Source organism: Sus scrofa, chromosome 2, assembly GCF_054392235.1.
Source record: "Sus scrofa isolate SSC_HxYL_T2T_F1_AM1 chromosome 2, Sscrofa_HxYL_maternal_Yorkshire_Landrace_v2.0, whole genome shotgun sequence".
Taxonomy (NCBI): domain Eukaryota; kingdom Metazoa; phylum Chordata; class Mammalia; order Artiodactyla; family Suidae; genus Sus; species Sus scrofa.
Genome location: NC_139384.1, coordinates 17,786,607 through 17,813,047, shown reverse-complemented (window position 1 = coordinate 17,813,047; position 26,441 = coordinate 17,786,607). Strand labels below are relative to the sequence as shown.

Genomic DNA, 26,441 nt, shown 5'->3' with positions numbered 1-26,441 from the left:
TAGAGGTTCCTGCCCTCTGCGTGTTCTTCCCAACTCTCGGACGCTGTGTCATTCCCATCCTTGTCCTGAGCGTTTCGGTGACTATTCAGATATATCCAAAGGGCAGGGGACAACCGGAAGCTGGTTCATTCACTGCCTAGGACAAGGTTCTGTGCTCTGTGGGTTGGCCTGACTGCCTTCCCTGGGCTGGGGCTGCTTCGAAGCTGCTTGGATCACTGTCTGGCCCCAAAGCTGGGTCCTGGGGGCCTCCTGTGGCTCCTAGAATAACAGGAGCTGGAGATTAGATCTCTCTCTAACACATCGCTTTGTAAGGATGCAGTCTATATCGCATATTTGACAACAGCCTTTGTTGCCTAATGGTCTTTTTGGACTTCAGTGCAAGAGCTGCCTGCAGTATTGTGTGGTTTGTTACCTTTTCTCCCCAGAACCTCTTCTTTAGAGAGGTCTTATGTCCCACGCTCACATGCATCCAGGGTCCAGGCAGTGAGCAGAAATAAGAGGGGCTCCCCAGGTGAAAGAAAAAGCATCCTAAGTTAATAGTCTTTTTTTTTTTTTTTTTTTTTTGTTCTTTAGAGCTGCACAGCATGTGGGGTCTAATAAGCTAGGGGTCTAATAGGAGCTACAGCTGCCGGCCTACACCAGAGCCACAGCAATGCCAGATCTGGGCCACGTTTGTGACCTACACCACAGCTCATGGCAACGCCGGATCCTTGACCCACTGAGCGAGGCCAGGGATCGAACCCACAACCTCATGGTTCCTAGTCGGAATCATTTCCGCTGCGCCGCAGCAGGAACTCCCTAAGTTAATAGTCTTGCTTCACAGTTGTACTTGGCTTGCATATTAGACGAAAGCAAAGGTCCTCCCTGCTGCTAGTCATATGCTGTCTCACCTTTCTTGAAACACAGGATCTTCTTGGTTTATCTTTCCATTTTGTGCTTTTGATAGAAGCCTGGGCACCAAAATATGTTTCTCTTATGGTGGAGAAAAAGGCTTGAAGATGGGTGCTGGCCTTGGCTGCGATGGTGCTGGGAGCAGCCTGGGGTCCTTTCTGTGCCCCCTTTCGCCATCTGTCAATCTCCCCTCATGGCCAGCCCAAGGATATGGACCTGGTGTTGCCATATCCTGCAGTTCTTCATGAAAAACTCAAAATCTGGGCTTCGAATGTGAGATCTCTGAATTGTTAAAGTTAGTTTAGATTCATTTCAAAACATTGTGTAGATGAACCAGATTCAGCCAACAGTCCTCCTGTTCTTGCTCTTTGTTTGGATCCATTGCAGAGTGGGAAGTTAAAGCTGCGAGTTAGGACTCCTGCAAATGAGGAGTAGTTTGGAAGTGAATCCAAAGCAAAACAAGATTTTCACTGATGAATGTATGCTTTTGTACCATGTCCCGGTGCTATATGACACAGATTTGCCCCATGTCACATGGTGGCTTTGAGCACTGACTTGGCGATGGACCTGCTCTGTGTGGGCCAGGCTTCTGCTGAGAGCTGCAGATGCTGCAGGGAGCACAGTTGCCTCCGTCCTGCCTCATCCAACATCTGTCCCAGGCCTGGAGGGTGTGGCTGGTCTTCTCAGGTCAGGTGAGCTGTGCATGTGTGTGCATTGCTTCGTCCCTGTGGCCTCATGTGGTTTGGTCCAATTGCTTTCCTTTTCCAGAATCATGAAAAATAACTCCATTTTTTATTTTAAGGGCAAATAGTCAAAGAAGGCATGTACATAATTGTATAAAATTCAGAACATGCAGAAAGATATAGAGGGCAAATTCCTCTTTGCCTTTCCCTCTCTTCCCCTCCCCCTTATTTGAAAAAGAAGACTGACCAGCTATGTGACCTCAGATGACTCCTCCAACCTCTCAAACACCATTTCCTTATATTTTATGGAGTAAGCGTAACACCTAGCTCATAGTATCATTATTTTTTCTTTCTATTTCTTTTTTTTGTCTTTTTAGGGCTGCACCTGTGGCATATGGAGATTCCCAGGCCTAGGGGTCAAGTTGGAGCTCTAGCCCCCGGCCTATGACACAGCCATAGCAATGCCAAATCTGAACCGAGCAGCTGCAGTCTACACTGCAGCTCGCAGCAGTGCTGGATCCTTTATTCTACTGAGCAAGGCCAGGGATCAGACCCACATCCTCATGGATACTAGTTGAGTTCTTAACTTGCTGAGCCACATCAGGAGTACCTCTTTCTTTTTTCTTAGTGGCTGCATCTGTGGCATTAATGGAAGTTCCTGGGCCAGGGATTGAATCTGAGCTGCAGCTGTGACCTATGCCACAGCTGTGGCAACGCCAGATCCTTTGACCCACGGTACTGGCCAGAGATTGAACCCGCACCTCCACAGCGACGTGAGCCTCTGCAGTCAGGGTCTTAACCCACTGCGTCATGGCGGGAACTCGCTCATTATTTTTCCTTTAGCATGGATGAAATGAGGTGATGTGAAATCTCCCAAGTCCTCAACACACAGGATTTTTTTTTCCCCCTTTTTATGTGTTGAGGATTTCTCTGGCAATCCCTTTGTATTTACTGCACTGTTGCATTTGATAAACATACATGTTTGGCTCCGTTAGAGAAAGAAAAAAATATGGGTGAGCAGCTTGAAGTCCTCTTCTGCCCTTCTTCCCAGGTGGAAGCTTAACATTGCTTTCCATACTCTTTCATTCCCCCAGACTCTTGAAAATCTCTGATGAGTGGCCTTCAGTAAGACCAGAGGAAATTGTTCTCTTATTTAGAAAAGGACACAGAATCTTGATGGTATGTTCTTTGGAGCCAGTGACAGAGATGATTGTCTAAGAAGTTCTGGGCATTCAAATGTGAAACACATTAACCTGTAGGAATGCTGGATTTTTATCTGGATGGATGTCTCACTTTGTATGGAGCTGGTTGGGAATAAAGATGGGAGCAGGGTTTTGTGGCTGTTTTATTTTTGCTTTGAGCTCATGTTAGTTTGGATCAGCTTTGGCTGCGTGTAACAACAACAACCCCCCACCCCCAAACCTCAGATTTACAGTAATTTAAAAGATGCTTGAGTGATGGAGAGTTTTGTTTCTTGCGTTCAACTAAGCTGGAGGTAGCAGGTCAGGGCCTTTGGAGTCCCAGGACGTCACTGGGGGCCCAGGCTCCCATCTTCCTGCCCGTAGATTCCATCCTTTGGGTCGCCTCACTGTCCAGGGTGTTACTGGAGCTCCGGAGCTCATGTCTGAGCCACATGTGGACAGGAAGAAGAAAGGCATGGTCCTAAAAGGAGGCACGTGCTCTGCTGAATCAGCTCTCTCTGAGCTCTTTTCTGGAGGTCCCATGATCACTTCTGCTTATGTCTCACTGGTTGTGATGTGGTCACATACACACACCTAGCTGTAAGGGAGGCCAGCAAGTGTAGCCTTTTAGCCTCTGTGCCATAGGTAAAATGAAAAACAAGCTTCTTTTACCAAGGAGGAGGAGGGGACTGGATGTTATGGATGTGGGCAGCAAGCAGTGTTTTATTATTTTTATTTAAAAATGTTTTTTGGCTGCGCCCACGGCATATGGAGGTTTCAGGCCCGGGATTGAACCTGCGCCGTGGCAGTGACCCAATCCACTGCAGGGACAACACTGGATCCTTAACCTGCTGCGCCACAAGGAAATTCCAGCAAGCAGTGTTTTCAAGGCCTTTCCTAGATTGTGGAAATTTGTGAACTGATCTCCTTCCTCCTCTTCTGTTTGCTTCTAGGCAAAGAACCATCACAGTTGGAACCATCGCCCATTAGAATTTAGGGGTTCAGACTCCTAGTCAACTCTTCTTTTTATAAATGGTGGGATGGGGGTGCAGGGAGCCTGAAGAAGCAGCAGGGCCAAAGTTAAACCAACACAGAGGCAGAAGCTAACGTGTTGGGTTGTGCAAAGGGTCCAGGTCCTGGTGTCAGAAGACCTGGGTCACCTCCAGGCCTCCTCTTTCCTCTCTGAGCTCTTCCCAGCAGTGAGACGAGGGGTGCTGCCCCCTTCTGGGGCTGCTGAAGGCTGCTGAAGCCCCAGGTGGCCTGCAGAGCCTGATATGAATGGTTGATACTCTGCTGGGCTGAAGTTCTTCCAGCAGGCATGTGGGAAGCACTTATGGTGTGGAAGAGGTCATGGGGTCCAGGACGACGTTGAAGAGGTCCAGCAAGGGTCTGGCTCAACCTGCTGGTGGGGTGGGGGCGGACTCTACCCTTTGCCAGCTGTGTGTCCAGACTTGGCCTGCGGGGCCTCTGGGATTGGCAACACACATCTGATCTTCCTTGTTGGTGTCCTGGAGCCTCTCACGGTGTGGTTCTCCTGCCTTGTGAGTGTGGTTCCAGGGATTAAAATGCATACTCTTTAGAGTTCCCATTGTGGCTCAGTGGATTAAGAACCCAACCAATATCTATGAGGATGCGGGTTTGATCCCTGGCCTTGCTCAGTGGGCTGAGGATCCAGTGCTGCCGTGAGCTGTCATATAGGTTGCAGATGCGGCTCGAATCTGGTGTTACTGTGACTGTGGTGTCCGTTGCTTTATCTGTCCAGTGCTGGGCTCAAGGGGTCGGGGGTGTCCTTCTCCAACAAATGCCTCAGTTGGCACATTTCAAGGGTTATTAGGCTTGTGCCTGGTCCTGCCCACACTCCCCAGTGCCATAAGAACCTAGCTCCATGTTAGGGGTGGCGTCCCTATGACTGTATTGTAGGGTTGTCCTGAGGGTGAGCATCCAGCTGGGTGCCCGGTGCTTGGTCAAGTCTTGGTGAGTTGCCCCTGCTGTGTCCAACTGGCCAGATCATGCCAGGCAGCAGAGTGACTCAGTTCCCCAGCACTTCTTCCCGTCCCCTGCCAGGATGTTTTCCCGACTTGGTTCCGTTTTTTGGGGGGTGACATTCTCATCTCTCAGCTGTGGACTTTCATGTGCCATCAGTTTCAAAACATTAGGAAATAACACATGGGGGTGGGGGAGGGGGAAAAGAGAAGCTGAGCAGCCCCACCTAACTGGCTGCCGAGTGCCACCCTGAGGCTCCTTGGCTGGGCGTCAAGTGCTTCTTAAAATCTTTCTTTTAAGTTAAGGCCCAGAGACGATTTTGTTTTTTGACCCTTTCTTTGTCTACCTTGGTCTCTACTTCATTAACCAATTAATAGATTCACTCAGCACACACAGTTTATCGAATACCTACCTGCTCTGTGCCTAACCCTGTTTCTGTGCTGGGGATGTTGACGCAACCCAAACAGACCACGCCCCCTCCCTCAGGAAACAGACCACGCCCCCTCCCTCGGGGAGCTTACTTACATGGGTGGGAATGACGAGACAGGTAGACTTGAGGCTGCAAAGAGAAGTAGAATAGGGTGATGAGGAGCAGGTGCTGTTTTATATGTGGAACTCAGGGAAAACTCCCCAAGGGGACATAGAGAACAGCAAGTGCAAATACCCTGAGGTAAGATGGATTGTTTTGTGGAATAGCAAGAAGGCCCTGAGGTAAGACCGATTGTTTTGTGGAATAGCAAGGAGGCAGCTCGGTGGGGAGTAGAATGAACTGGCCAGGGGGTGTGGGTTTTAGATCTTTGAGCTTGATTTTTTTTTGTTTGTTTTTCTGTGGCATGCAGCAGTTTAACAAAAGATCTCAGTTCCCAGACCAGGGATTGAACCTGGGCTGCAGCAGTGAAAGTGCTGAATCCTAACCACTAGACCACCAGGGAACTCCCTTGAGATGCTTGTAGAGCTTTATGTGGAGATGTTGTGCAGAGTGTTGGTAAAGGTGCCTGTAGTTCAGGGAAGACACTGAGGCTGGAATGATGCATTTGAGGGGCACAGCTGTGCTATGCTGTTGGGCTGGATGAGATCACCATTGTGTTAGGTTGGTCCTCCTGGCCGGGGGCTGCACACGTCCAGTCTGGCTGGGTGTTCAGGAGGTACAAGTGCCTGTCTACCTCGCTTGGCCTTGGATTTGCATTTGGGTCACCGTGTTGCTCCCAGTCTGGTGTGGAAACCTCTCGGAATGATGAGACAAGCACAGTGGAGAAGAAGATAAGCCACTGGTGAGTCTGGCCTTGATGGCTCTTTGATAGGTGGTACCACGGATGATGGCCCTGTTGGGGTTGGAAAGCCCAAACAGAGCATTTGATCTGTACTATCCAGCTAAGTATTCAACAAATGCTTGGAGTTCCCCTTGTGGCACAGTGGTTAACGAATCGGGCTAGGAACCATGAGGTTGCGGGTTTGATCCCTGTCCTTGCTCAGTGGGTTAAGGATCCAGTGTTGCCGTGAGCTGTGGTGTAGGTTACAGATGCAGCTCGGATCCTGCGTTGCCGTGGCTCTGGCGTAGGCCAGTGGCTACAGCTCCTATTAGACTCCTACCCTGGGAACCTCCATATGCCACAGGAGCGGCTCTAGAAAAAAGGCAAAAAGACAAAAAAAAAAACAAAAAAAACCCAAATGCTTAATTTACCAAGAGGCTTCTCTCCAAGGCAAACTGGGGGCATGTGTGGAGTCAGGATTTGGGAGGATTTCTTAGTCTGAACTTCAGGGTGTGGGCACTGTTCACAGTTGCCAAGTGGAGACTTTCTTGCTTGGTCAGAAAGTAACATTTTTTTTGTCTTTTTAGCTATTTCTTGGGCCGCTCCCGCGGCATATGGAGGTTCCCAGGCTAGGGGTCGAATTGGAGATGCAGCCACCGGCCTACACCAGAGCCACAGCAACGCAAGATCCGAGCCGTGTCTGCAACCTACACCACAGCTCACGGCAACGCCGGATCGTTAACCCACTGAGCAAGGGCAGGGACCGAACCCGCAACCTCATGGTTCCTAGTCGGATTCGTTAACCACTGCGCCACGACGGGAACTCCCAGAAGGTAACATTTAAACCTGGCCCAAGACTCCCTTTTCCTCTCTTTCCTCTCCTGTCCTGTGTGCTAGACACTGGCTGGGGCCTTCCTGTTGGCCATGCCCTCAAGATGGCACGTGGGAAAGATGTGATCTGTTGGGAAGGAACTTGGCTGTACCGGCAAAGACTTGAGCTGGAAAAAGAACAAATGGTCATTCATTCAGTGCTTCCCAGTACCAGGGTGCTTACCCCCCACCTCCTCCTTCTTTCTTAAATGAAACCTTCAAGAAAAGAAGATTCCTAGGCCATCCTTAGACTTTAGCCCCAGTGTCACATCATAGGATTTTTTTTTTTTTTTTTTTTCAGTTAAAGGCTTAAATAACTTCATGGATATGAATGTGAAGGTGTAACATAGATGCTGGTAACTGCTTCTGTTGGGCTAAAGGATACTCCTTTCCTGAGATCCCTACTGATTGATCTTATTTTTATTTATATAAATCCTTATTATAGAAGAATGCAAATCCTTAAAATAGCAGCTGGCCCGTATGTATATACTGTATAAATGCTGCACATATGTTAACTTATTTCATCCACATTCCAGCCTGGCAGGTAGGTGCTATTATCTTGCCTATTTTACAGATGAGGAAATGGGTACAAAGGTTAAATAAGGTCACCTGACTAGCAAGTGGTAGGGCTAGGATTTGAACCAGGGGAACCTGGTTCTGAGTCCAGGCTTTTAAATATAACAAACACTCCAAGGCCTATTGGTTTTTCCACAGGTCTTTGCTAAAGAATAAATTCAAGTTAGAAAAACACTGACACAACCTTTTACATAGGACTGTGAAAATTTAAAAAGAGCAGAAAGATCAACTGTTGGTGGGATTGCAGGAAAAACTATACCCATACATTACTGGTGGAATTGTGCATTTGTTTCATGCATTTCAGAAAGCAATATGGTGACATTTAATGAAATTTTAAACAATATATACATACATATTGCTTTATATATACACTCTTTAACCTAGCTGATCCATTCCTGGGAATCTGTCTCTGAGTAAGAAAAAAAATGTAGCTAAGGGTATATATACAAAGGTGTTTATTGCAATGTTGCTTTTTAGTAACCAAAACGTAGAAGCAAAGAGAATGCCCAAAGATGAATGAATGGATACATCGTTGTTCATCCCAAAATTCTGTTGCAACCATTAAAAAGAATGAAATGAAAAAACCCCCAAGGGAGTTCCCGTCATGGCGCAGTGGTTAATGAATCCAACTAGGAACCATGAGGTTGTGGGTTCGATCCCTGCCCTTGCTCAGTGGGTTAAGGATCCGGCGTTGCCGTGAGCTGTGGTGTAGGTTGCAGACGCAGCTCGGATCCCGAGTTGCTGTGGCTGTGGCATTGGCCGGCGGCTACAGCTCCGATTGGACACCTAGCCTGGGAATCTCCATATGCCGCGGGGCCCAAGAAATGGCAAAAAGACAAAACAAAAACAAAAACAAAAAACCCCCAAACAGAAGTTCCTGTCGTGGTACAGCAGAAACGAATCTGCCTAGGAACCATGAGGTTGCAGGTTTGATCCCTGGCCTGCTCGGTGGGTAAAGGATCTGGTGCTGCCGTGAGCTGTGGTGTAGGTCGAAGACATGGATTGGATCCTGAGTTGCTGTGGCTGTAACTCTGATTCCACCCCTAGCTTGGGAACCTCCATATGCTGCAGGTGTGGCCCTAAAAAGCAAAACAACAACAATGAAACAGCCCCCAAACAACCCCCAAAAACAAACAATCAAAAAAGAGTAATGGCAATGGTTCTACTCATAATGGTTGCCCTTTTTATGCTGTACAGAGTGTCACGTGTTTCAGATGCTGCGTTAGAATCTGCCTCCCTGCACAGTCTTCAAAGCACATTTGTCAGAGGAGGAAACAAAGGCTCTGAGCGGTTAAGTAAATGCTCAAAGTCTAAGGGATGGTGCCGGTTCTGGTCCATCCAGCTTCCGAATCCTGCTGTTTTCTCAGCACAGTGACTGTGCGTCCCTGTGCACTGCCCTTCCCTGGTGATGTATGGCCTCCAGACACCTCCTCTCAGGCTCACTTTGTGGCCCATGGCACCGTGTGGGCCACAGGATGGGACAGTGGCCCGTTTCTCCTGGGCCGAATCCAAGGCCGTGTGAGGCACCCTGGGGAAGCCGGCGAAGTTGGAGCTTGGATTTGAAAGCTGTTAATCCAGCCCGGCCCCTCCAGCCTCCCTTGCTCTGTTTTATTAAGCCCAGGGTTTTCCTAAAACACCCCAGATCTCCTTTTCCTGTGTGAAGAGATTAGGCCAACGTCCACCCCCGGTCATGCGCCAGCGTCTGGTTTCTGGTCACAGCATCAGGATGAGCAGTTTCTTGTCAAGTGCCCGGGCCTGGAGAACCCTCGGGAAGGGTGGGGACCATCTGTGCTGTCCTGTAAAGGAAATTGTGGTTTCTTTCTTTCCTTTTTTCTTTTTTCGTTTATGGGAAAGAGAGACTGGTGTCTCAATCGTGTCTTTGTGGCGTTGTATTACACAGAGTCACAGAAAATGTTCTATGTAAATGACTACGCGCCCTGATTAGGGCCTCAATGGGCGCCATTGTGTCATATTGCTATTATTGGCGATGGCAGGATTCTAAATGATATTCTCATCAGGCTGAAAAAGTTCAGTGTGAGCAGTGAAACTCGGGGTTAATTATACTGCTCTGAATTAGAGCATAGAATTCAGTCGCAAGGAGAGCTGGGCTCTTGCTCTCTCCCCCTCTGTCTCTTCGGGGCTCTTGCTGGAGGTTTGATCAGAGTATTGTTTAACCCATGTTCTAAATTTGTCCTTACTGGCATTTTGCTCTGCGTGAGTTACCACCCCTTCTGGGGTTGGGAAACACAGGACCGATTTATAGGACAGTTGGAGAGGGGAAGTCGGAGAGGGGGAGAAGCGATCTGCTTCACTCGCAGGGTAGGAAAGATTGAAGTCTTAGGGGAGTGCCGGACCCTAGAGAGGCCCCTTTAATTTAGCTCTCCTCTCTCCTGCCGGTGAATTACCGGCTGCTCTGATCCTGACTCACCTCTTTGAAGAAATGACACACTGACCTACATCTCTGCTGAAACAGATAGAAGCCTCTATCTCTGTTCGGGCCCCTTCTTGGAGGCAAACCTGCAGGGGAATCCATCTGAGGGCTGGGGCAGGCCCTCTCGGGTTTCCTGCCATCGACTTTGCTGGTTTTAATCGCAGAGCTCTCTTTGAGTCACTCTTAATTGTAAACTTCCTGCATTCCTTTCGCGCCTTCCTTTGGTCTGTAAATTTCATGTAATTTACATCGCATCTGAAGCTGCATCTGAAGTTATATAAATTTCGTAGAACTTGGCGTTGCATTCTCCCCCCTTTAATGTATTACGTGGGCTGTGAATATAATGGCTATCAAAAAAATCTTTGAAAAGTGGTTTTTGGAGATGGCCTCCTGGTTTATCATATGTACATAACATGACTTATTTAACCACTTCACCACTTTGGGATGTTTAGGGCGAATCTTTTTTTTTTCTTTTTCTTTTGCTCTTGTAAACCACACTATATTGGCAACTAGCCTAGGACTGATTCCTAGAAATGAGTTTACTGTGAATATGAACTTAAAAGTAGAGAAAGCATGTAAACCCAGGTCTGTCTGCCTCCAAATCCAGTGTTCCTTCTGCTGCTCTTAGGTCTCCAGCCTTTTCTCTGCCAGAACCCCACGGCCCGCTCAGGGGACCCAGGCACATACTGACCTTCCAAGCGACCCACTTTTGACCCGGATGCTCCAGAGCAAGCCAGTTCTAGAGTTCTTGTTCCTCCTCCTCTCTCGCTTGCGTGCTGGCTCTTGCTCTTGCTCTCTCTCTCTCTTTTTTTTTTTTTTTTCTTTTCTTTCTTTTTTTTTTTTTTTTTGTCTTTTTCCCTTTTCCAGGGCCACTCCTGCAGCATATGGAGGTTCCTAGGCTAGGGATCTAATCGGAGCTACAGCTGTTGGCCTACATCAGAGCCACAGCAACTTGGGATCCGAGCCGTGTCTGCGACCTACACCACAGCTCACGGCAACGCCGGATCCTTAACCCACTGAGCAAGGGCAGGGATCGAACCCACAACCTCATGGTTCTAGTTGGATTCGTTAACCACTGCGCCATGATGGGAACGCCTTTCTTTTTCTTTTTTTAAGGGTGCAGCATATAGAAGTTCCCAGGCTAGGGGTCGAATGAGAGCTACAGCTGCTGGCCAGCACCATAGCTACAGCAGCGTGGGATCCGTGCTTCTGTGACCTGCACTGCAGCTTGCAGCAAAGCCAGATCCTTAACCCACTGCGTAAGGCTACAGATGGAACCTGTATCCTCAGGGATACTAGTCAGGTTTGTAACCTGTTGAGCCACCATGGGAACTCCCCTCCTCTTCTCTTTTGATTTTGATGGTGGTGGACGGCTCTCTGGGGCAGCTTATGGTCCTTATCCTCACCTGGCAGGAGCACAGGCTGTTCTGCGAGGCCTGTGCCGACAGCACACGTTAAAGAGTACCACGTTGTTCACAGATGCCGCTTGAAAGGGTAAAGGATAGTTTGGTGGCCATGTAGGATGTGATTTAATCCTCCTGGTGTGGATCCCTTGCAGAGGGCCCCATTATTCCTATTTTAAACTTTAGTTCTCAGTGTTTGCAGTCCCTGTTGTAATGTCTTTTCTATATTTATAATACATAAAATAGACTTTCTGAAGCATAGCCCTGACCAGCACAACTATCTTTCCCACACTGTACATCCTCTCTGAACCTAGAGAGAATTTGAGGGGGAAAAGGGTCCCTTAGGTTAAACGAGCTGGGAAAAAGCTCCGTTCTAAAGAGAGCCCCCAGATTTCTCTTATGGCTCAGTGGGTTAAGGATCCAGCATTGTCACTGCTGTGGCTTGAGTCATTGCTAGGACCTTTTACATGCTGCCAGCATGGAGTGGCTAAAAAGAAAGAAAGAAAAAAAAGAGATATTTCCCAAGCCCTTTAGACTCGTGGAGGCTCAGGAGTCCCTGGTGGCCTAGCAGTTAAGGATCCAGCATTGTCACTGCTGTGGCTCTTGGTTCCTGCTGTGGCACGGGTTCGATCCCTGGCCCAGGAATTTCTACATACTGTGGGCATGTCCACAAAAACAACAACAACATAAGATTCTTGGAGGCTTAGACATGTGCTGCGGTCAGAAAGCCGCTTTATCCCCCAGGACACCTGTTGATGTCCCGAGGCGTAAGCAGCATGGGGAATGATGCTGAGCTAAGGGATTAAAGTCCAGACTCCTAGCTTTTCAGCCCCTGAACCTGCTGTCACCTTTTCATTTCCTGTCCTTTCCGGCCTCTGTGTGTCTATATACACCATTGTCTCTGCCCACAGTGCCCTTCCCCTTGTTTCCACATGGCCAAGTTCAACACTATCTCCACATGGCCAAGTTCAACCCCTTTTCCAAGACTCAGTTCAGATACTCCTCTTTTTTTTTTTTTTTTTTAAATCCTTATACGTTCTCCATACACTTGGCCTCTGGGCCTCTTGCATCCTTATAGCTGTTCTCCAGACCTGCCATATGGCACGATTTCCTATGAGGTATTACCCTTATTTGCATCCACTTGTTTTTTTGATTGAGTCATCTCCTTGAAGACAGGACCTGCTTTCCTGTCATTGCTTCAGCATGGGCTGTCACATTGCCTTGCACGTAGTAATTGCTCAGTAAATGCTTGCTGAACACATGTTCCTAGTGTCAGTTGATGCTTCCGTAGAGGGACGGTCTGGTAACAGTGGTGATGTCCCCGCAGCAATTTCTGCGCTGCTCTCAAAAACCATTCTGATGCAGCATCTGCCTTCTCCTCCATTCAGCATTGCTGGGGAGCACAGCTTTGCTTCTCGTGTGTGTCCCCTGTTCCGTTACATGAAGGTTTTGTCTCTGAGACCCCTGGTAATAGCCTTCACTTTTTTTGCGCGTGTGCTAGGTGCCGACTGCTTTATGCACATTATCTTTCCAATCCTTCTCTCTACCCATTGAGTTACGGTTTGTTATCGAGGCAGGGTCAGAAACTGTAGCCCAGAGAGGTGAAGAAAACAGGCTCGAGCAAGGTCATAGAATAAATGGCAGTGTGGGGAATTAAACTTGGGTCTGACTCTGGAGTTATTACATCACATAACTGTATTGGCTTTTGCCAGATGCAGCACACACTCTGCTTGAGTGTGTGTGTGTGTGTGGGGGGGGTCGTTTATTGATGAATTAATCCCGGAACCGCCCTCCCCTTTCCTGCTCTCCCTCTCTTTCTGAATAACCCCATTTCTTCTTTCCTGGGCATGGTATCTGTGGATTGAAATGTGGCTAATTTACCCAGTTTTACAAGTTTTATTAATTCTGTGTTTTCCCTCACTTTATTTTTGGAGCTTTATGGAGAAACCGGCTGATGGGAGGAGGCGACAGGGCTCCCAGTGTCTCGTTTGACATTAATAGTTAAGTGTCTCCCCTGGTCTGCCTTTTGCCCTTTTTTGGCATCAGCAATGCATCCTGTCCTTAAGCCTTTCCAGGTTCTATGTCTCTGATCTGTTTTCTTTGGATACAACCTGCAGGTTGGTGTTGCTTCTTACTGAAGTTCCCGGATAGCACAGGCCTGGCTAAACAACCCAGCACCAGGAACTACCACCAGTGCCCCTACAATGCTGTGTGTGTGTGTGTGTGTGTGCGCACGCGCGCACGTGCTCACGCGTGCACATGTGCCCAGTGAGATGTAAACACGTACGGGGAATAAAAGATGTTCATTCCCCAGAGCCAAAATTTGGACTGTTTCCTTCTAGCCACAGCTTTCACGGTGATTCCATATGTTCTGTCATCTTTACGTTTTTGCAGCCTCCACAGATTGATTCTCTCTGCAGCTGGTACACCAACAGGAGATAGTTTCCAAATTGCAGATCTGACCATGTCATTCCACAGCTAAAAATCCTTCTTCAGCCCCCAGCACCCTCAGGGTGATTGGCCTGTTGGCCGCCCACCTCTCCAGCTTCTTGTATGTTCTTTGTGGGAGTTGGCTCCAGCCACGGTGTATTGCAGGTTGTTCCTACGTGTGGGTTTTTTTTTCTTCTCTCTTCTGGAGGCCCTCCCCAGCTGGCTGCACCCTCTGTAAGTGTCGCTCTTCTCCTCCACCTGGCTGATGTCTGTTGGCCACTTCTGGAAATCTCTGCCCAATCAGACCCATCCCGGGTCCTGTTGAGTCACTTGGCTCATGGGGCTCTGTTTCGGTTCTGTTACTTCCTCACCTAGACTGGTCACATTTTGCTTTCCTCATCTCTGTACCTGGCACACAGTTGGAGCTTGGTAGCTGCTGAATGAAGGATTAGTCACCCGAGTTTACTTCCTGTGAAAATGCAGCGAGGTGGGAAATCTGAGCATTTCTTGCTCCTTGAGGATTCCCAGATTTGTGTGATAATAACACATGCTCCTGGTTACCAAATGCCTAGTGTGTGTGTTCTGAGTGCTTCGTAGAGTTTACTGTTACCCTTGTCATTCCTGTACTTCTCATATCAAGAAGTCCATGGACCGCGGCTTCTGAGCATTTCAAAGGCACTTTCCAGATTGACACCTGAAAGGCATCACCACTGAGGCTCAGAAAAATGGTGGCAATATTTGACACTATTTTAAACAGAGTTTTAGGGGCTTGGGCCCCGAGAGGTTGCCAGTTGCCAAACCCCTGAGTGTACAGAGAGAGAGAGAGAGAGAGAGAGAGAGAGTGTGTTTCCTTTCTCAAATAGTTTGCATTTACATGAAGGCCAAATTGGACTTGTTTATTGAATCAATAAAGATGCTATCTCTTTGAAAAGTTCAGAATCTGCCATCCCTCTTAGGCTGAGTTCCCCTTTTGTGAGATGCACAGGGCTGCTGGATGGGGCAGTGCAGAGCTGGGGGTTTATATAAGGGGTCTCTTCAGGGTTGTCTTGGTCATATGAATTTTATGCCCAGTAGGACATGACCGAGGCCCTGAATAGTCAAAGAAAACATCTCTCTTACGTTTTTCTCATGAATAGAACACTCTGTGTCCGGAACTGTTGCTCCACTGGGGCCAGCACGTGGTGTATTTTCCTGATGTTTGAACCAGTTGGCTTTTTCCTTTTGGGGCAGTCCAGGTAAAGGTTTTTCTGGTGCTCCTGTGTGGCAAGGAAAACATTTCTTTTCTTCTCTCTCTTTCCCTCTGTCCGGGTGTTTGAAAAAGGGTATTTTGAGTGGCATGACTAATCTTAGCATATTTACTAGAAATTGATGTTCTGCCAATGATCGGAAATTCTTTCCTCCCCTCCATTCTCCCAAATCAAGACAGTGCCGGGGACTGGAACTAGGGGGTGTTCAGACCCAGAGAACAGCAGTTCAGAGCATTGGAGACATTTGCAAGAATAAATCTATGGTCCTAGGCTCCGATTCTTTTATCTGGGTGTGTGTGTGTGTGTGTGTGTGTGTGTGTGTGTGTATGTGTGAGGGAGAGAGAAAGAGAGGGAGAGAGGGAGGGAGGAAGAGAGAGGAAGACTGATGGATGAATGGATTGATTAGGAGGAGGCTGTTTCACAGAGGGGAACAGCAGCTTCTGAAACCTGGGCCCCAAAGAGACAACATAGTAACCATGTTTCCCAGCTCTTGAATCAGGTTCAAGTTCTGATAAAAGTTTTTCTTACGATTTGCAAATATGTTAATATGAAAAGTCTTATAGGGAGTTCCCGTTGTGGCTTAGTAGGTTCTGAACTCAGCTAGTGTTCATGAGGATGTGGGTTTCATCTCTGACCTTGCTCAGTGGGTTAAGGATCCTGAGTTGCTGTGGCTGTGGTGGATGCCAGGAGCTCCCATTTGACCCCTAACCTGGGAACATCCATATGTCACAGGTGCAGCCCTGAAAAGCAAAAAAAAAAAAAAAAAAAGACATAAAACTGTAAAAATGTGGCCAGCACACTGCTTTATGAAAAAGAATTAAATCCCTATACAGGGTGGGTATTGACCTGTGAAGTCCAGAACCTGGGACAAGTGCAGACAATGGTCCTTGGTCTTTGACCATCTCCCTTTTGGGTGGAACCTTCTCTGCTAGCCTCATATTCATAAATGGGGTCATATGTAGTCTGAGGTCTTTTTGTTTTCTTGAAAGACCAGCACCACACCCCTCAGACCAGGGAGACCTAGGCAGAGCCTGGGGGACACCAGCCCTTCTGGCTGGAGGGCTGTAGGAGCTGAGGACGGACAAGGGCAGGAAAAACAGCCACTTCTTATCTTCAGAAAAAGTTCACTGTTCAGTTGACTAGAACAAGGGCCACCTGTATGACATTGTGGAAGGTCAAAGCAGAATAAATAGGGAAGGAAATGGTTGAATGATTCTGGTTTTTGTTTTTTTTTTCTTTTTTCCTTTCTTGATTTTTTTTTTTTTTTCTTTCCTCCTTGTCAAGAGGGCTATGTCACAATTGGTGAGGTCCAGTGACATGAACCTTGAGGTCCGTGGGGGTGGGATCTGGGAAGGGGCTCAATGGTGGTTGACTCAGAGCTGCTGTTCATTGAGGGCTTGCTCTGTGCCAGCTCCAAACTTCAGCCTCATAGCCATCCCGTGGGTTGAGGAAGTGGGGGCTTAGCGAGGGCCAGTCCCCAGGATCTTATAGCTTGTAAGTGGCTTTCAGATCCACGTTGGTGGGCAGGTGGGAGAAACCCTGGGCCTATTCAGAAGGGCAGTTGTGCATCCCTGCCCCCCTCCCTCTGGAGGGAAGCTTAATCCTCTCTGTTGCTTCGATGCTCTGGAAAGTTCCAGAACCAAGAGATCCCTTAGCCCAGAGGGCTTCTCAATGCTAGGCTCACTTCCTTCTACCTGGGGGACTGGCCCTGTGGGAAAGGTGGGGGAATCTGATGTCCTGGCCTGTGGGCCACCTTGGCCTTGGCCTTCGCTGGGAGAGGGAGGTCCACACGTGTGCTTTTCACTTGTGTTTGTTTTGAGGCAAATATGCTTCTTGCTCAAGTGAGGTTGGACTGGTTCCTCGCCCAGCTGGACGCAGGGTTGACTTCCTCACTGGGTCCCACCTGGGAGGGTGAGGGAGGCGTGATCTCCAGTGGGGGCTGCTGTGGGGTTGGGCACATTCGCAGCTGCTCTGAGGTTAGGCAGGATGGCTGGGTGGGGGCATAAGAAGAATTGAATGACCCAGGACCAGGGGCTGGGGCTAGGATGGCTGCCCATGACTTTCAGCCTGTGCTAAGGCATCTCCCAAACTGGCTGGCTTGCTGTGGGCGGAGAAAGGAATAGCTCATTTGCATAATGCTTTCACACGAATCAATGGGATTTTGGTTCCTGTTACCGGAACCTGGAAGGTAAAGAGGTTGGGTCAGGTAGTTCTCTACCTGATTTCAGACATGAGAAAACGGAGACTTATTTAAGATCATAAAGTCCTTGGAACTCAACTACTCTCCCAAGGCTGTTATTCCTTCTACTGCCTGTCAAAAGGTCGAGAGGCAGGCCTTTCTCGACCAAAGCGATACGGGAGGAAAGGGCCAGATGAACTTCCGCAGTGACTGGAGGCCTAGGACAAGCCATGCCGGCCACGTCCTTAGCCTCTGACAGGGCCTGGCTGCAGTGAGTTCTCCTTAAGTAGTTGCTGAGACTGTGGAGGATTCCTTAGATGCTGGCAGTGATCTCACTCCCTCCCTTAGCACCTTTCAGAATTTTCCTTTTCCTTCTGGGACCCCGCTTCTTTCCTCCCTGGATAATGCTTCTTACCCTGGCAGTGGGTGGGCTCTGAGCAGCACTTTGCAGATACGCATCCAGCTTTGCCTTTTCTGCTACAAGCGATGGGACTTGGGGTTCGGAGAGAGAGCTTTTAGGCTCAGGGCATGAACTGGATTTTCCAGCTGGCTTCTGATGCACATAGACCACTTTTGATCCAGAAGGGTATCCTTGGAACCTCCTTAATTTGACAGCTGGGGAGACTGGGTCCCGGGGAGGTTCTGAGGGTGTCTGGGGGCCTCTCGGTGAGCAGTGGCAGAGCTGGCCTTGAACCTGCCCTTTGCCATGCTCTCTGCACTATTCCCTTTTGCCCTCAATTCTAATGGGTGACCTTGGATGTCTTTTGAGAGTTAAGCCTTTCTGGTTTCTGCCACTTGGAGCTGAGCAGAAGAACTTAGCGCAGAAGGATGGTGGGACGTCTCTGGCTAGGTGAAAACTCGGGACTGTTCGTGTAAGACTTTAGCAGCTTTCCGGTCAGGAGCTACCGGAAATTTTAGTTTTGAGAGTTTGGTTTTCTTCCCCTCCCTTTGCCTCCCTTTCGCGGACCCACCTTGTGTTTTGAGCCCCCTCTCGACGGCCCGGGTGGAGACAGGTGCAGGGGAACCAGGGACGTATTCGTGTGTGGAGCTGATCCTCAGACCCCTTGGGTGACTGTGGTGCTTGTGGTCCAGCAGCCTTGGTTCTGGTCTGAGCTGGCTGGCCCCACCCCGCCCTGCGTCTCCCTGGGGGACCAAGGGGCCGGCCACCTGGTGCTTAGAAGTGCGGCTCTGCATACTCTTGTGCATGGAGGAGAAAACGAGAATGCCACCTGAGTGTGTGCACACATGTGACCGTTGCAAAGCCCACTTCTGTTTGCGGTCTCCTCTGAGCCCAGCGCTGGGTGGATGGCTCCTTAACAGCACCCGTGTGGAGGCCCCGCCCTGGCACCTTCCCATCCACTAGTTCATTTAATCCTCATACTCACGGGGGGTGGGGGAGATGGCTCTTGCATCTTACAGAGAAGGAAAGAGAGCCCTTTGCTCAGGGTTACTTTCATTATCTGTCCATTCCATCTGTAGTTACTGAGTGTCTGTGAGTGCTGAGCCCTGCCCTAAACGTGGCCTTGGCCTTGGTGCATAAGACCAACGAGGTCCTTCTTCTCATAGAGCTGAGAATCTGGGGATGAGGACCCCTAATTGAGGTTTGTGGGTGGTGAGCAGTGAGCAGGGATTGGCGCCTGGGGAAGAGAGTTAGGATTTTAGCCCGTTTTACTCAAATGCTTCCTATTACATCTTGTTACCATCCTTCTCCTTGTGTGTCCTCCCCTCTCCCCTAACATGGATCATTAACGCAGTTTACATACGTGGTGAGGCTCAGAGGCTCAGAGAGGCTGAGTAGCTTGTCCGAGGTTGCACAGCAAATGAGCTGGCATCTGAACAGACTGTAGGTTGAGGTCTGTCATCTTATGCTGCTGACCTGTGAATGATGTGTTTTCATAAGCATAAACAAATAAGCGGTTTGCAGAAGAAAGGCCAGTCATTCCGTTAGCATTTTGGTGAACTCTCAAATACATTCCCAGAAGGCAGAGTTGCTCTTATGTAAAGGTGAGGCCCTGGGTCACATCTTGTAATATGCGCTCAGAGATGCGGGGTGTCTGAGGGCCAGAGGGGGCGTCTGTGTGAAGACATGGGCTTGGCTGTGTCTCACAATCATGTTCCAGTTAGGGTCAGGCTAAAAAAAAAGCTATTGAAATAAAGGCCTCACATTTGCTGCCAACATTAACCTATATTAATTTATTTTATTTTATTTTTTTTCTTCTTAGGGCTGCACCCGCAGCATAGGGAGGTTTCCAGGCTAGGGGTCCAATCGGAGCTACAGCTGCCGGCCTACACCACAGCCATAGCAGCGTGGGATCCAAGCCATGTCTGTGACCTACACCATAGCTCAGGGCAACACTACATCCTTTATCCACTAAGCAAGGCCAGGGATCGAACCCGAAACCTCATGGTTTCTAGTCGAATTCGTTTCTGCTGCACTGCAACAGGAGCTCAAACCTATATTAATTTTTAAGCCTTGATCAAACGTTTAGAAAACAGAAGTCTGGAAATTCCAAGTTGAGCGAGCCACCACCAGTGACCTGCACACGTGAGCATGAGTGTGACATGGGGGTGGGGGGAGGGGGCTGATGTGGCCTCAGGGCCTTGGCGGTTCTTTTTAGAAACAGAAGTTCCCCTGTGCTTGCAGTTCTCACCTTTCGTGAGGGGTCCATGGGACCCTGACTCTTCCGAGTTGGTTTTGGCAAACTTTATGTGTTTAGTGTCTTGCAGTGAGTGGGGATTTTTTTTTTTTTGAGGCCCCCAAATGCTGCCTTCTCAGTTGTTTTTGTCATATATATGGTTTTTGGGGTCATATTATTTAAAGTACAAATTGAAGGGGGGTCGTTTTGTGGTCTAGTCTGCTGTTCTTTCTTTTGGGGTCTACAGAGGAACCCCGACTAATCCTTTTCTTTGATAGTTTTTGTCCTTTGCTACCAAATGCTGACCCGGGACTGGTCTGGTCCTGGACACCCCCTCCTTCTTGCCTTTGCTTGGTTCACCATTGCCCCCATCCAGGATGTCTGTTTTTTTTTTTTTTTTTTCCTTCTTTTCTTTTTAGGGCTGCATGTGTGGCATATGGAAAGTTTTCAGGCTAGAGGTTGAATCACAGCTATAGCTGCGTGGGCCCAATGCCAGATCTGACCTGCATCTTCTACCTATACCACAGCTCATGGCAACTCCAGATCCTTAACCCACTGAGCCAGATCCTTAACCCACTGAGCAAGGCCAGGGATTGAACCCATGACCTCATGGTTGCTAGTTAGCTTTGTTATTACTGCACCACAACAGGAACTCTGGGAGTTTGATTTTAAGGCTTTCTTAGCATTTCCTTCTTAAGCCTTCTGGTTATGTAGGGCTTCAGCCCCTTGATACTCCTGACATCAGGGACCAGAACATTCTTTGTCATGAGAGTATCTCTGGCCTCTACCCATCACGTGCCAGTAGCACCCCTCCCCTGCCCCAGTCCCTGCCTCACCTCACCCAGACCTTGCCAGATGTCCCCTGGGGGGATGGGATTGCATCAGTGAGAACCTTTGAGTTATAGTAACCATTTCAATCCTAAACCAGGGTGTACATTACATGGAGATGGAGAAAGGGGAACTTTCCTTTTGTCTTTTTAGGGCTACATCTGCTGCATATGGAAGTTCCCAGGCTAGGGGTTGAATTGGAGCTACAGCTGAGACCTACCCCACAGCCATGGCCAATGCAGGATCTGAGCCACTTCTGTGACCCATGCTGCAGCTCATGGCCATGCCAGATCCTTAACCCACTGAGCGGGAGGGAGCAAACCTGCCTCCTTGCGGACACTATGTCAGGTTCTTAACCCACTGAGCCATACGGGAACTCTTGGAGGAACATTTAAAAGTCAGGACTGTCTTAGAAACCTTGAAGCTGCTGCTTGAACTACAGCCCCTGCAGGTGGGAAGACAGACTGACAGCAGGCTTTCTGTGAGCATAATCGTTCATGATGAAACTTAAATTACGCTGCATACCTCTCAGAGGCCCTGTTATGGAGCACCCATGAAATATTTTGTCTTTCTGCACTGATACCTTGTGGGGAAAAGTCATCGTCTTAGACTTATGGACGTTTTGTGGTGAAAGGCACTTTTTGCTGAAAAGAAGCAGGTGGAAGCGGGAAGGCCATGGCTTGAGTCCTCTGACACGTGGAACACGTCCAGTGGGCAGAACGTTCCCGTGATCTCTGTAGGCCTCTGCTGGGCCCGCCCTGCAGCTTAAATAGCTGCCCCAGTCAGGTGGATTGAGAAGTGTGTTTTGTGGTGTGTGTACACAAGCCCATGTGAGTTTGTTGTCACATACACGTCTGGCAGACCTGTCACATGTTGTCAGGTGGGATTTCTTCTCCTGTGTGTGTGGTTCCTGTTGGTTCACACATCCATCCTCAGAGGCTCCAAGTTGACAGTGTGCCAGGCTCTGTACCTGAAGCCTCAGAGCATTTGCTTGGAAAATTAATGAGACATTAGAGCATGTTCTTTGCCGAGATGCCTTGTACTGAGAAAATCCAGTGTATTAAAAAGGAAAAAAAAAAAAAAAAAACCAAAACCCCTCAAATAGGAGTTCCCGCTGTGCTGCCATGGGTTAAGAATCCAACTGCAGCGGCTCACGTCTTTGCGGAGGTACAGTTTCAATCCCTGGCCCTGCACAGTGGGTTAAAGGATCTGGTGTAGTTTGCAGATGCAGCTTAGATTCAATCCCTGGCCTGGAAACTTCCACACACTGCAGGTGCTGTCATTGAAAAACAAGCAAACAACAACCTCTCAAATAGAATGGTAAAATTTGGGAAGGTGGTTTTTTGTTTTTTTTTTTCCCCCCTCCAGATGATACTATCAGATTACAAATCCATTTCTTGCATCCATGAAACAGAGCTCCCTCCTGTTATGTCATAAATAGGGTTCCATTTGCAATACCTCTTTACAACCCACTTTCCCAGAAATACAAGTGGAAGCAAGTGTAGTGCCCCGTTGTTGTAGCAGGCTGCTTCAGGGGGCTGTGCTAGTGGTCTGGTGTTTTAGGACAGCTCATGAGAGCGGCTGGCTTTCAGGAAACGGTTCTCTTGTCCGTCTTGGAACTCAGTCATTTTGTAGAAGCGCCTGGTGAACAGTTCTGTCTTTTTTGCAGTGCCGAGATAACCTCCTCAGGGGTGATATCTAATTAAATGATGACATCTTTTTATCCATAGAACCCATTATTTTTATTCCCAGGGCTTCATTCCCTCCTCCATTAGGAAAAGTCATAATAATAGCTACCATTTGGAATTCCTGCTAATATTAGTAGTGTTATTAACTGGGAGAAGTTAACTACCCAGCACACAGGGTCACACAACAGGTAAAGGAGAGCTGGGATTCCAGCCTGCACTTAGCCTGACAGCTTTCCTGCCTCTGTAGGTCACTGTAAATACAGAATTGGGGAAACAAGGAAAGCATAAAGAAGAAAGAGAAATCCCTTGATCTGCTATCTTGAGATCAACATTGTCAACATTTTACTGTTTCCTTATGACTTTATCCCCCAGAATGATACATTATACAACGGAGCATATGGCATATATAATTTTTTGTAGCTCATCTGCCTCACTTTGTGTCTTATTATGAGCACTTTCTCATATTGATAATTGTTCTTTTAAAGTGTCATTTGGTAACTGCATAATATTCTAGAGTCTCTAGTAATACATTTTAATTTATTCTGTTATTCAGCATTTAGTTTTTATATTTCATCATCCTAAAGGGCTGTTACTGCAGTGCTGCTCTGATGCTCAGGACATCACTCTGTGTGTGTGTGTGTGTGTGTGTGTGTATATGTGTGAGAGAGAGACTGTGAGTGAGTGCATTCGTGCTTGTGTGCACGTTTGTGCAAACTGACTCACAGCGTGAAAGCTGTGTGATGGCCATGGTGGTCCAGGCTTGAGCTGGAAGAGTCTTACATTTGACTTTGAGGCCCAAGCTACTTGTGTTTTTTTTTTTTTTTTTTTTCCTCTCTCTCTCTCTCTTTGCTTTAGAGGAAGCTACTTGGTCATATCTCCCCGCCCCCCCCATGGCATAAGGAAATGGTGTTTATGATGATTGTTCTCATCTATAGATGTGGAAGAACCTGCTGCTGGTTTTCAGAGAAGTTTTCGTGGTCACTACGAGGCAAGTCTCAGCTGGACGGTCAGACTGGTTCTGCTGACAGCGACTAAGAGCAGTCGAGTACTGTGAGCCAGCCACCAATCCGGCTGCTTTGCATACCCAGTTTCATTTACTCTGCATATCAGCTCTGAGAGGGGGTCACTCCTGTTTTACAAAGGAGGAGACCGAGGCACATGCCCAGGGGCCAGGCTGGGATTAAAGGCCATGCTCATACCCAGGCCCCCTCCACCAGCTTGTGACTCTTCTGTCCTGGGCTGTGCCCTTGGTAGCCTGTGCAGGTCACCACCGGGGGGCAGTTTTGCCTCCCAGGGGGTCATTTGGCGATATCAGGAGACTTTATGATGCCATGACATGGGGGCAGCAGATTCTAAAGTTGCTATTGGCCTCCAGTGGGTAGAGTCCAGGTATGCTGGTAAGGACTCCACATGTACAGGACGGCTCCCCACAGTGATGAATTATCCAGCCTCAAATGCCAGCAGCAGCGGGGGCGAGAGGCCCTGCTATAAGGGGGAACACAGAAGAAAACACAGCCTCCTTCAGGGGCAGCCAGGAGGGGCTGGAAGAAAGTGGGCTTGGGAGTTCGCCCTCTTCCTGGTTTTATCGTTTGGGGCAAATTACATAAACTTTCTGAGGCTCAGCTTCCTCATCTGAAAATCAGGAAATGATATTTGACTGGCATTTCCAGCATGGGTTCAGGAGTCAGACTTCTTGGGTTTGAACTCTAGTTCCTTCTGTGGCTTTGAGCAGATAACTTTAACTTTGCTAAAGAGCCTCAATTTTCTCATTTGTTAAATACGCAGATACCATTCATACGAAAATGTGACAATGAGAGTAAAATGCATATACCAGCTAAGATGTAGTGAACCCAGTGGTTGTTGGTGCCTAGTTATTTAATTTTTTAAAATTTTATTAAAAATTTTTTTAAATGATGTTTATTTTTTCCATTGTAGTTGCTTTACAGTGTTGTTGGTGCCTTGTTGATAGTGACATGGGTGAAGGTGGTACTTAGCCAGGTCTGAAGGGGAAGTTGTCTGTGCTTCCTGGGGGCAGGGTTTTGTCTTGTTCTGTGCTCTCTCTCTAGGGTCTAGAATTGCCTGTAGAGTCGCCCTTGCATCCTTTCAGGGTGGGGCTGAATTAAGAACGACATGAGGGAGTTCCCGTCGTGGCGCAGTGGTTAACGAATCCGACTAGGAACCATGAGGTTGCGGGTTCGGTCCCTGCCCTTGCTCAGTGGGTTAACGATCTGGCGTTGCCTTGAGCTGTGGTGTAGGTTGCAGACGCGGCTCGGATCCCGCGTTCCTGTGGCTCTGGCATAGGCCGGCGGCTACAGCTCCGATTCAACCCCTAGCCTGGGAACCTCCATATGCCGCGGGAGCGGCCCAAGAAATAGCAACAATAACAACAACAACAAAAAAGACAAAAGACAAAAAAAAAAAAAAAAAAAAAAAAAGAAAAAGAACGACATGAGATGGCACATCTAAAATCATGCTAGGCTTAGTGTTTATTCTTGGTCTGCTATGTAAGGGAGTCATGCTTCAACTGTGAGTGAGCCCTGGGAGCAGAGATGGATGCTCTTCAGGTTCTTGAAATGTGGGAATATGTTCCTTGGGGCAAGCAGTTGCCTTTTTCTTTTCCCTGCCGGGACTTCAGGAGATAGTAGCCATCCTCTGGAACCTGTGGGTGGCTTCACCCTGGACCAGAGGTGCTCACTGTTCCAGTGCTTGGGTCAGTGTCAGACTTGGGGTGCCCCCCCCCCCCCCCGACCCCTGACACACACAGACTTGATAAAGGCTTATGCCCTCCAGGTGGTGAAGGAGTCTCTGAGGCCAGGGGAAGCTGGGGATCTCGTGATATGTCTTATGGGAGTGATTTAATCAAGTGGAACACAGATCTTTAAAAGGGTGGGATCAATGGATCCAGGGCACAGAGAAGAGCCTGGGGTAGCATCAAGCATGCTTGCCCGGGAGGGTGGCTCCGTGTAACTGTCGTTCATGAAATGTCCTTCATAAATCCCTCAGGTAATAGAGAAGAGGTACCCCAAATCTTACAGTGTGATAAAGACTCGGCAAAACGGTAGAAACTAGTGAAGGCTGAGCGGCTGTGCCATCCCACAGAAACCTTATTTACGCAGCGCTTGCTTACTTTCGCAAGGCAGGGGCTTCAGCCTGCAGTACCTGGCGGCCACGTCAATGAGGGACGCGGGCACTGGTGTTGAGCTGGAGGGGTCGAGTCCCCTACAAAGCAGCCACGCCTCAGCCCCAGCCCTTGTTGTCCTTCGAGAATATGGCCCAGTGTCACCAGATCTTCTGCTTTATTTCCACCTAAGAAAAGCAGGAAATTCTATTTTTATAGGAAATATTCTTTTTTGGGAAGCCTCTAGCGCGGGGCCTGGCACATGGCGGGCACTCATCAGATCCCCTCCAGAGTGGTCAGGTCCTGGCATTTATAAACGAGATTCTTGTGGTCTCCGTGGACTGCGTTTTTGCTCGGCCAGTTGCCTGCAAGCCTGGAGCTTTTGTTAAAATGGTGATTCTTGGAGTCTAAAGGGCCCTGAATCTTCCCTTAGATCTCTGGGGTTAACACATAGTCAACCTCCTACTTTTGTTTCCTGGCCCCTGTTCCCTCCATCTCTTCCTTCCACTAGTGTGACAGTCATATCTTCTCTAATAGTCCTGATGAATTTTAGCCTTGGGAGGCTTGAGGGCTGGTCTTATGACCAACATGTGAAGGACAACATCACCCCCACCCCAAACCCTCAGTTGGGCCCCTCGGCTCTGTACTTCAAAGCCTGCAGACAGACGCCTCTTCTGTTATTCCGCAAGCAGGCTGGGGGCACTGGCAGGGTCCCCGTGTACCCGCAGGCCTCAGGGTCAGTTCATGAAGGTAGGTCCCTGAAGTCAGGTTCAGAAGAGGCTACCCAGGCCAGCGTGTCCTAGTCTGGGATGCTGATCTCAGGATCCAGCAGGATGCTGCTGGCTTGCTTGGCTCAGCTTGGCTGGTTCTGGGAATAATAATCAGCGTTGAAGACATGATGCATTTCAATCCAAGGTACTCTGATCCTTTTCCAGGTGTTGGGAGACTGTTTTTCCGTCTCGGTTACTTGCTGGCATGCATAGGTCAATACACAAGGTGTTCTCGGAGAAGCTGGAGCTGGATGTTGACTTTTGCTCCCTGGGATGT

The 26,441-nt window shown here is 48.5% G+C and overlaps 1 protein-coding gene and 1 non-coding gene across 2 annotated transcripts in view; one reads left to right on the top strand and one right to left on the bottom strand.

Moving 5' to 3' along the window:
• PTPRJ (protein tyrosine phosphatase receptor type J) overlaps positions 1–26,441 on the top strand; it is a 184,591-nt gene that overhangs the window by 50,703 nt on the left and 107,447 nt on the right. The window contains exon 3 of the mRNA XM_085011671.1: positions 23,212–23,264. Within this exon, the coding sequence (XP_084867797.1) occupies positions 23,212–23,264 (53 nt within the window). The remainder of the gene's footprint in view (positions 1–23,211; positions 23,265–26,441) is intronic.
• TRNAE-UUC (transfer RNA glutamic acid (anticodon UUC)) lies at positions 5,599–5,670 on the bottom strand. Its single transcript has one exon. It is a non-coding gene; the product is annotated as a tRNA-Glu (tRNA).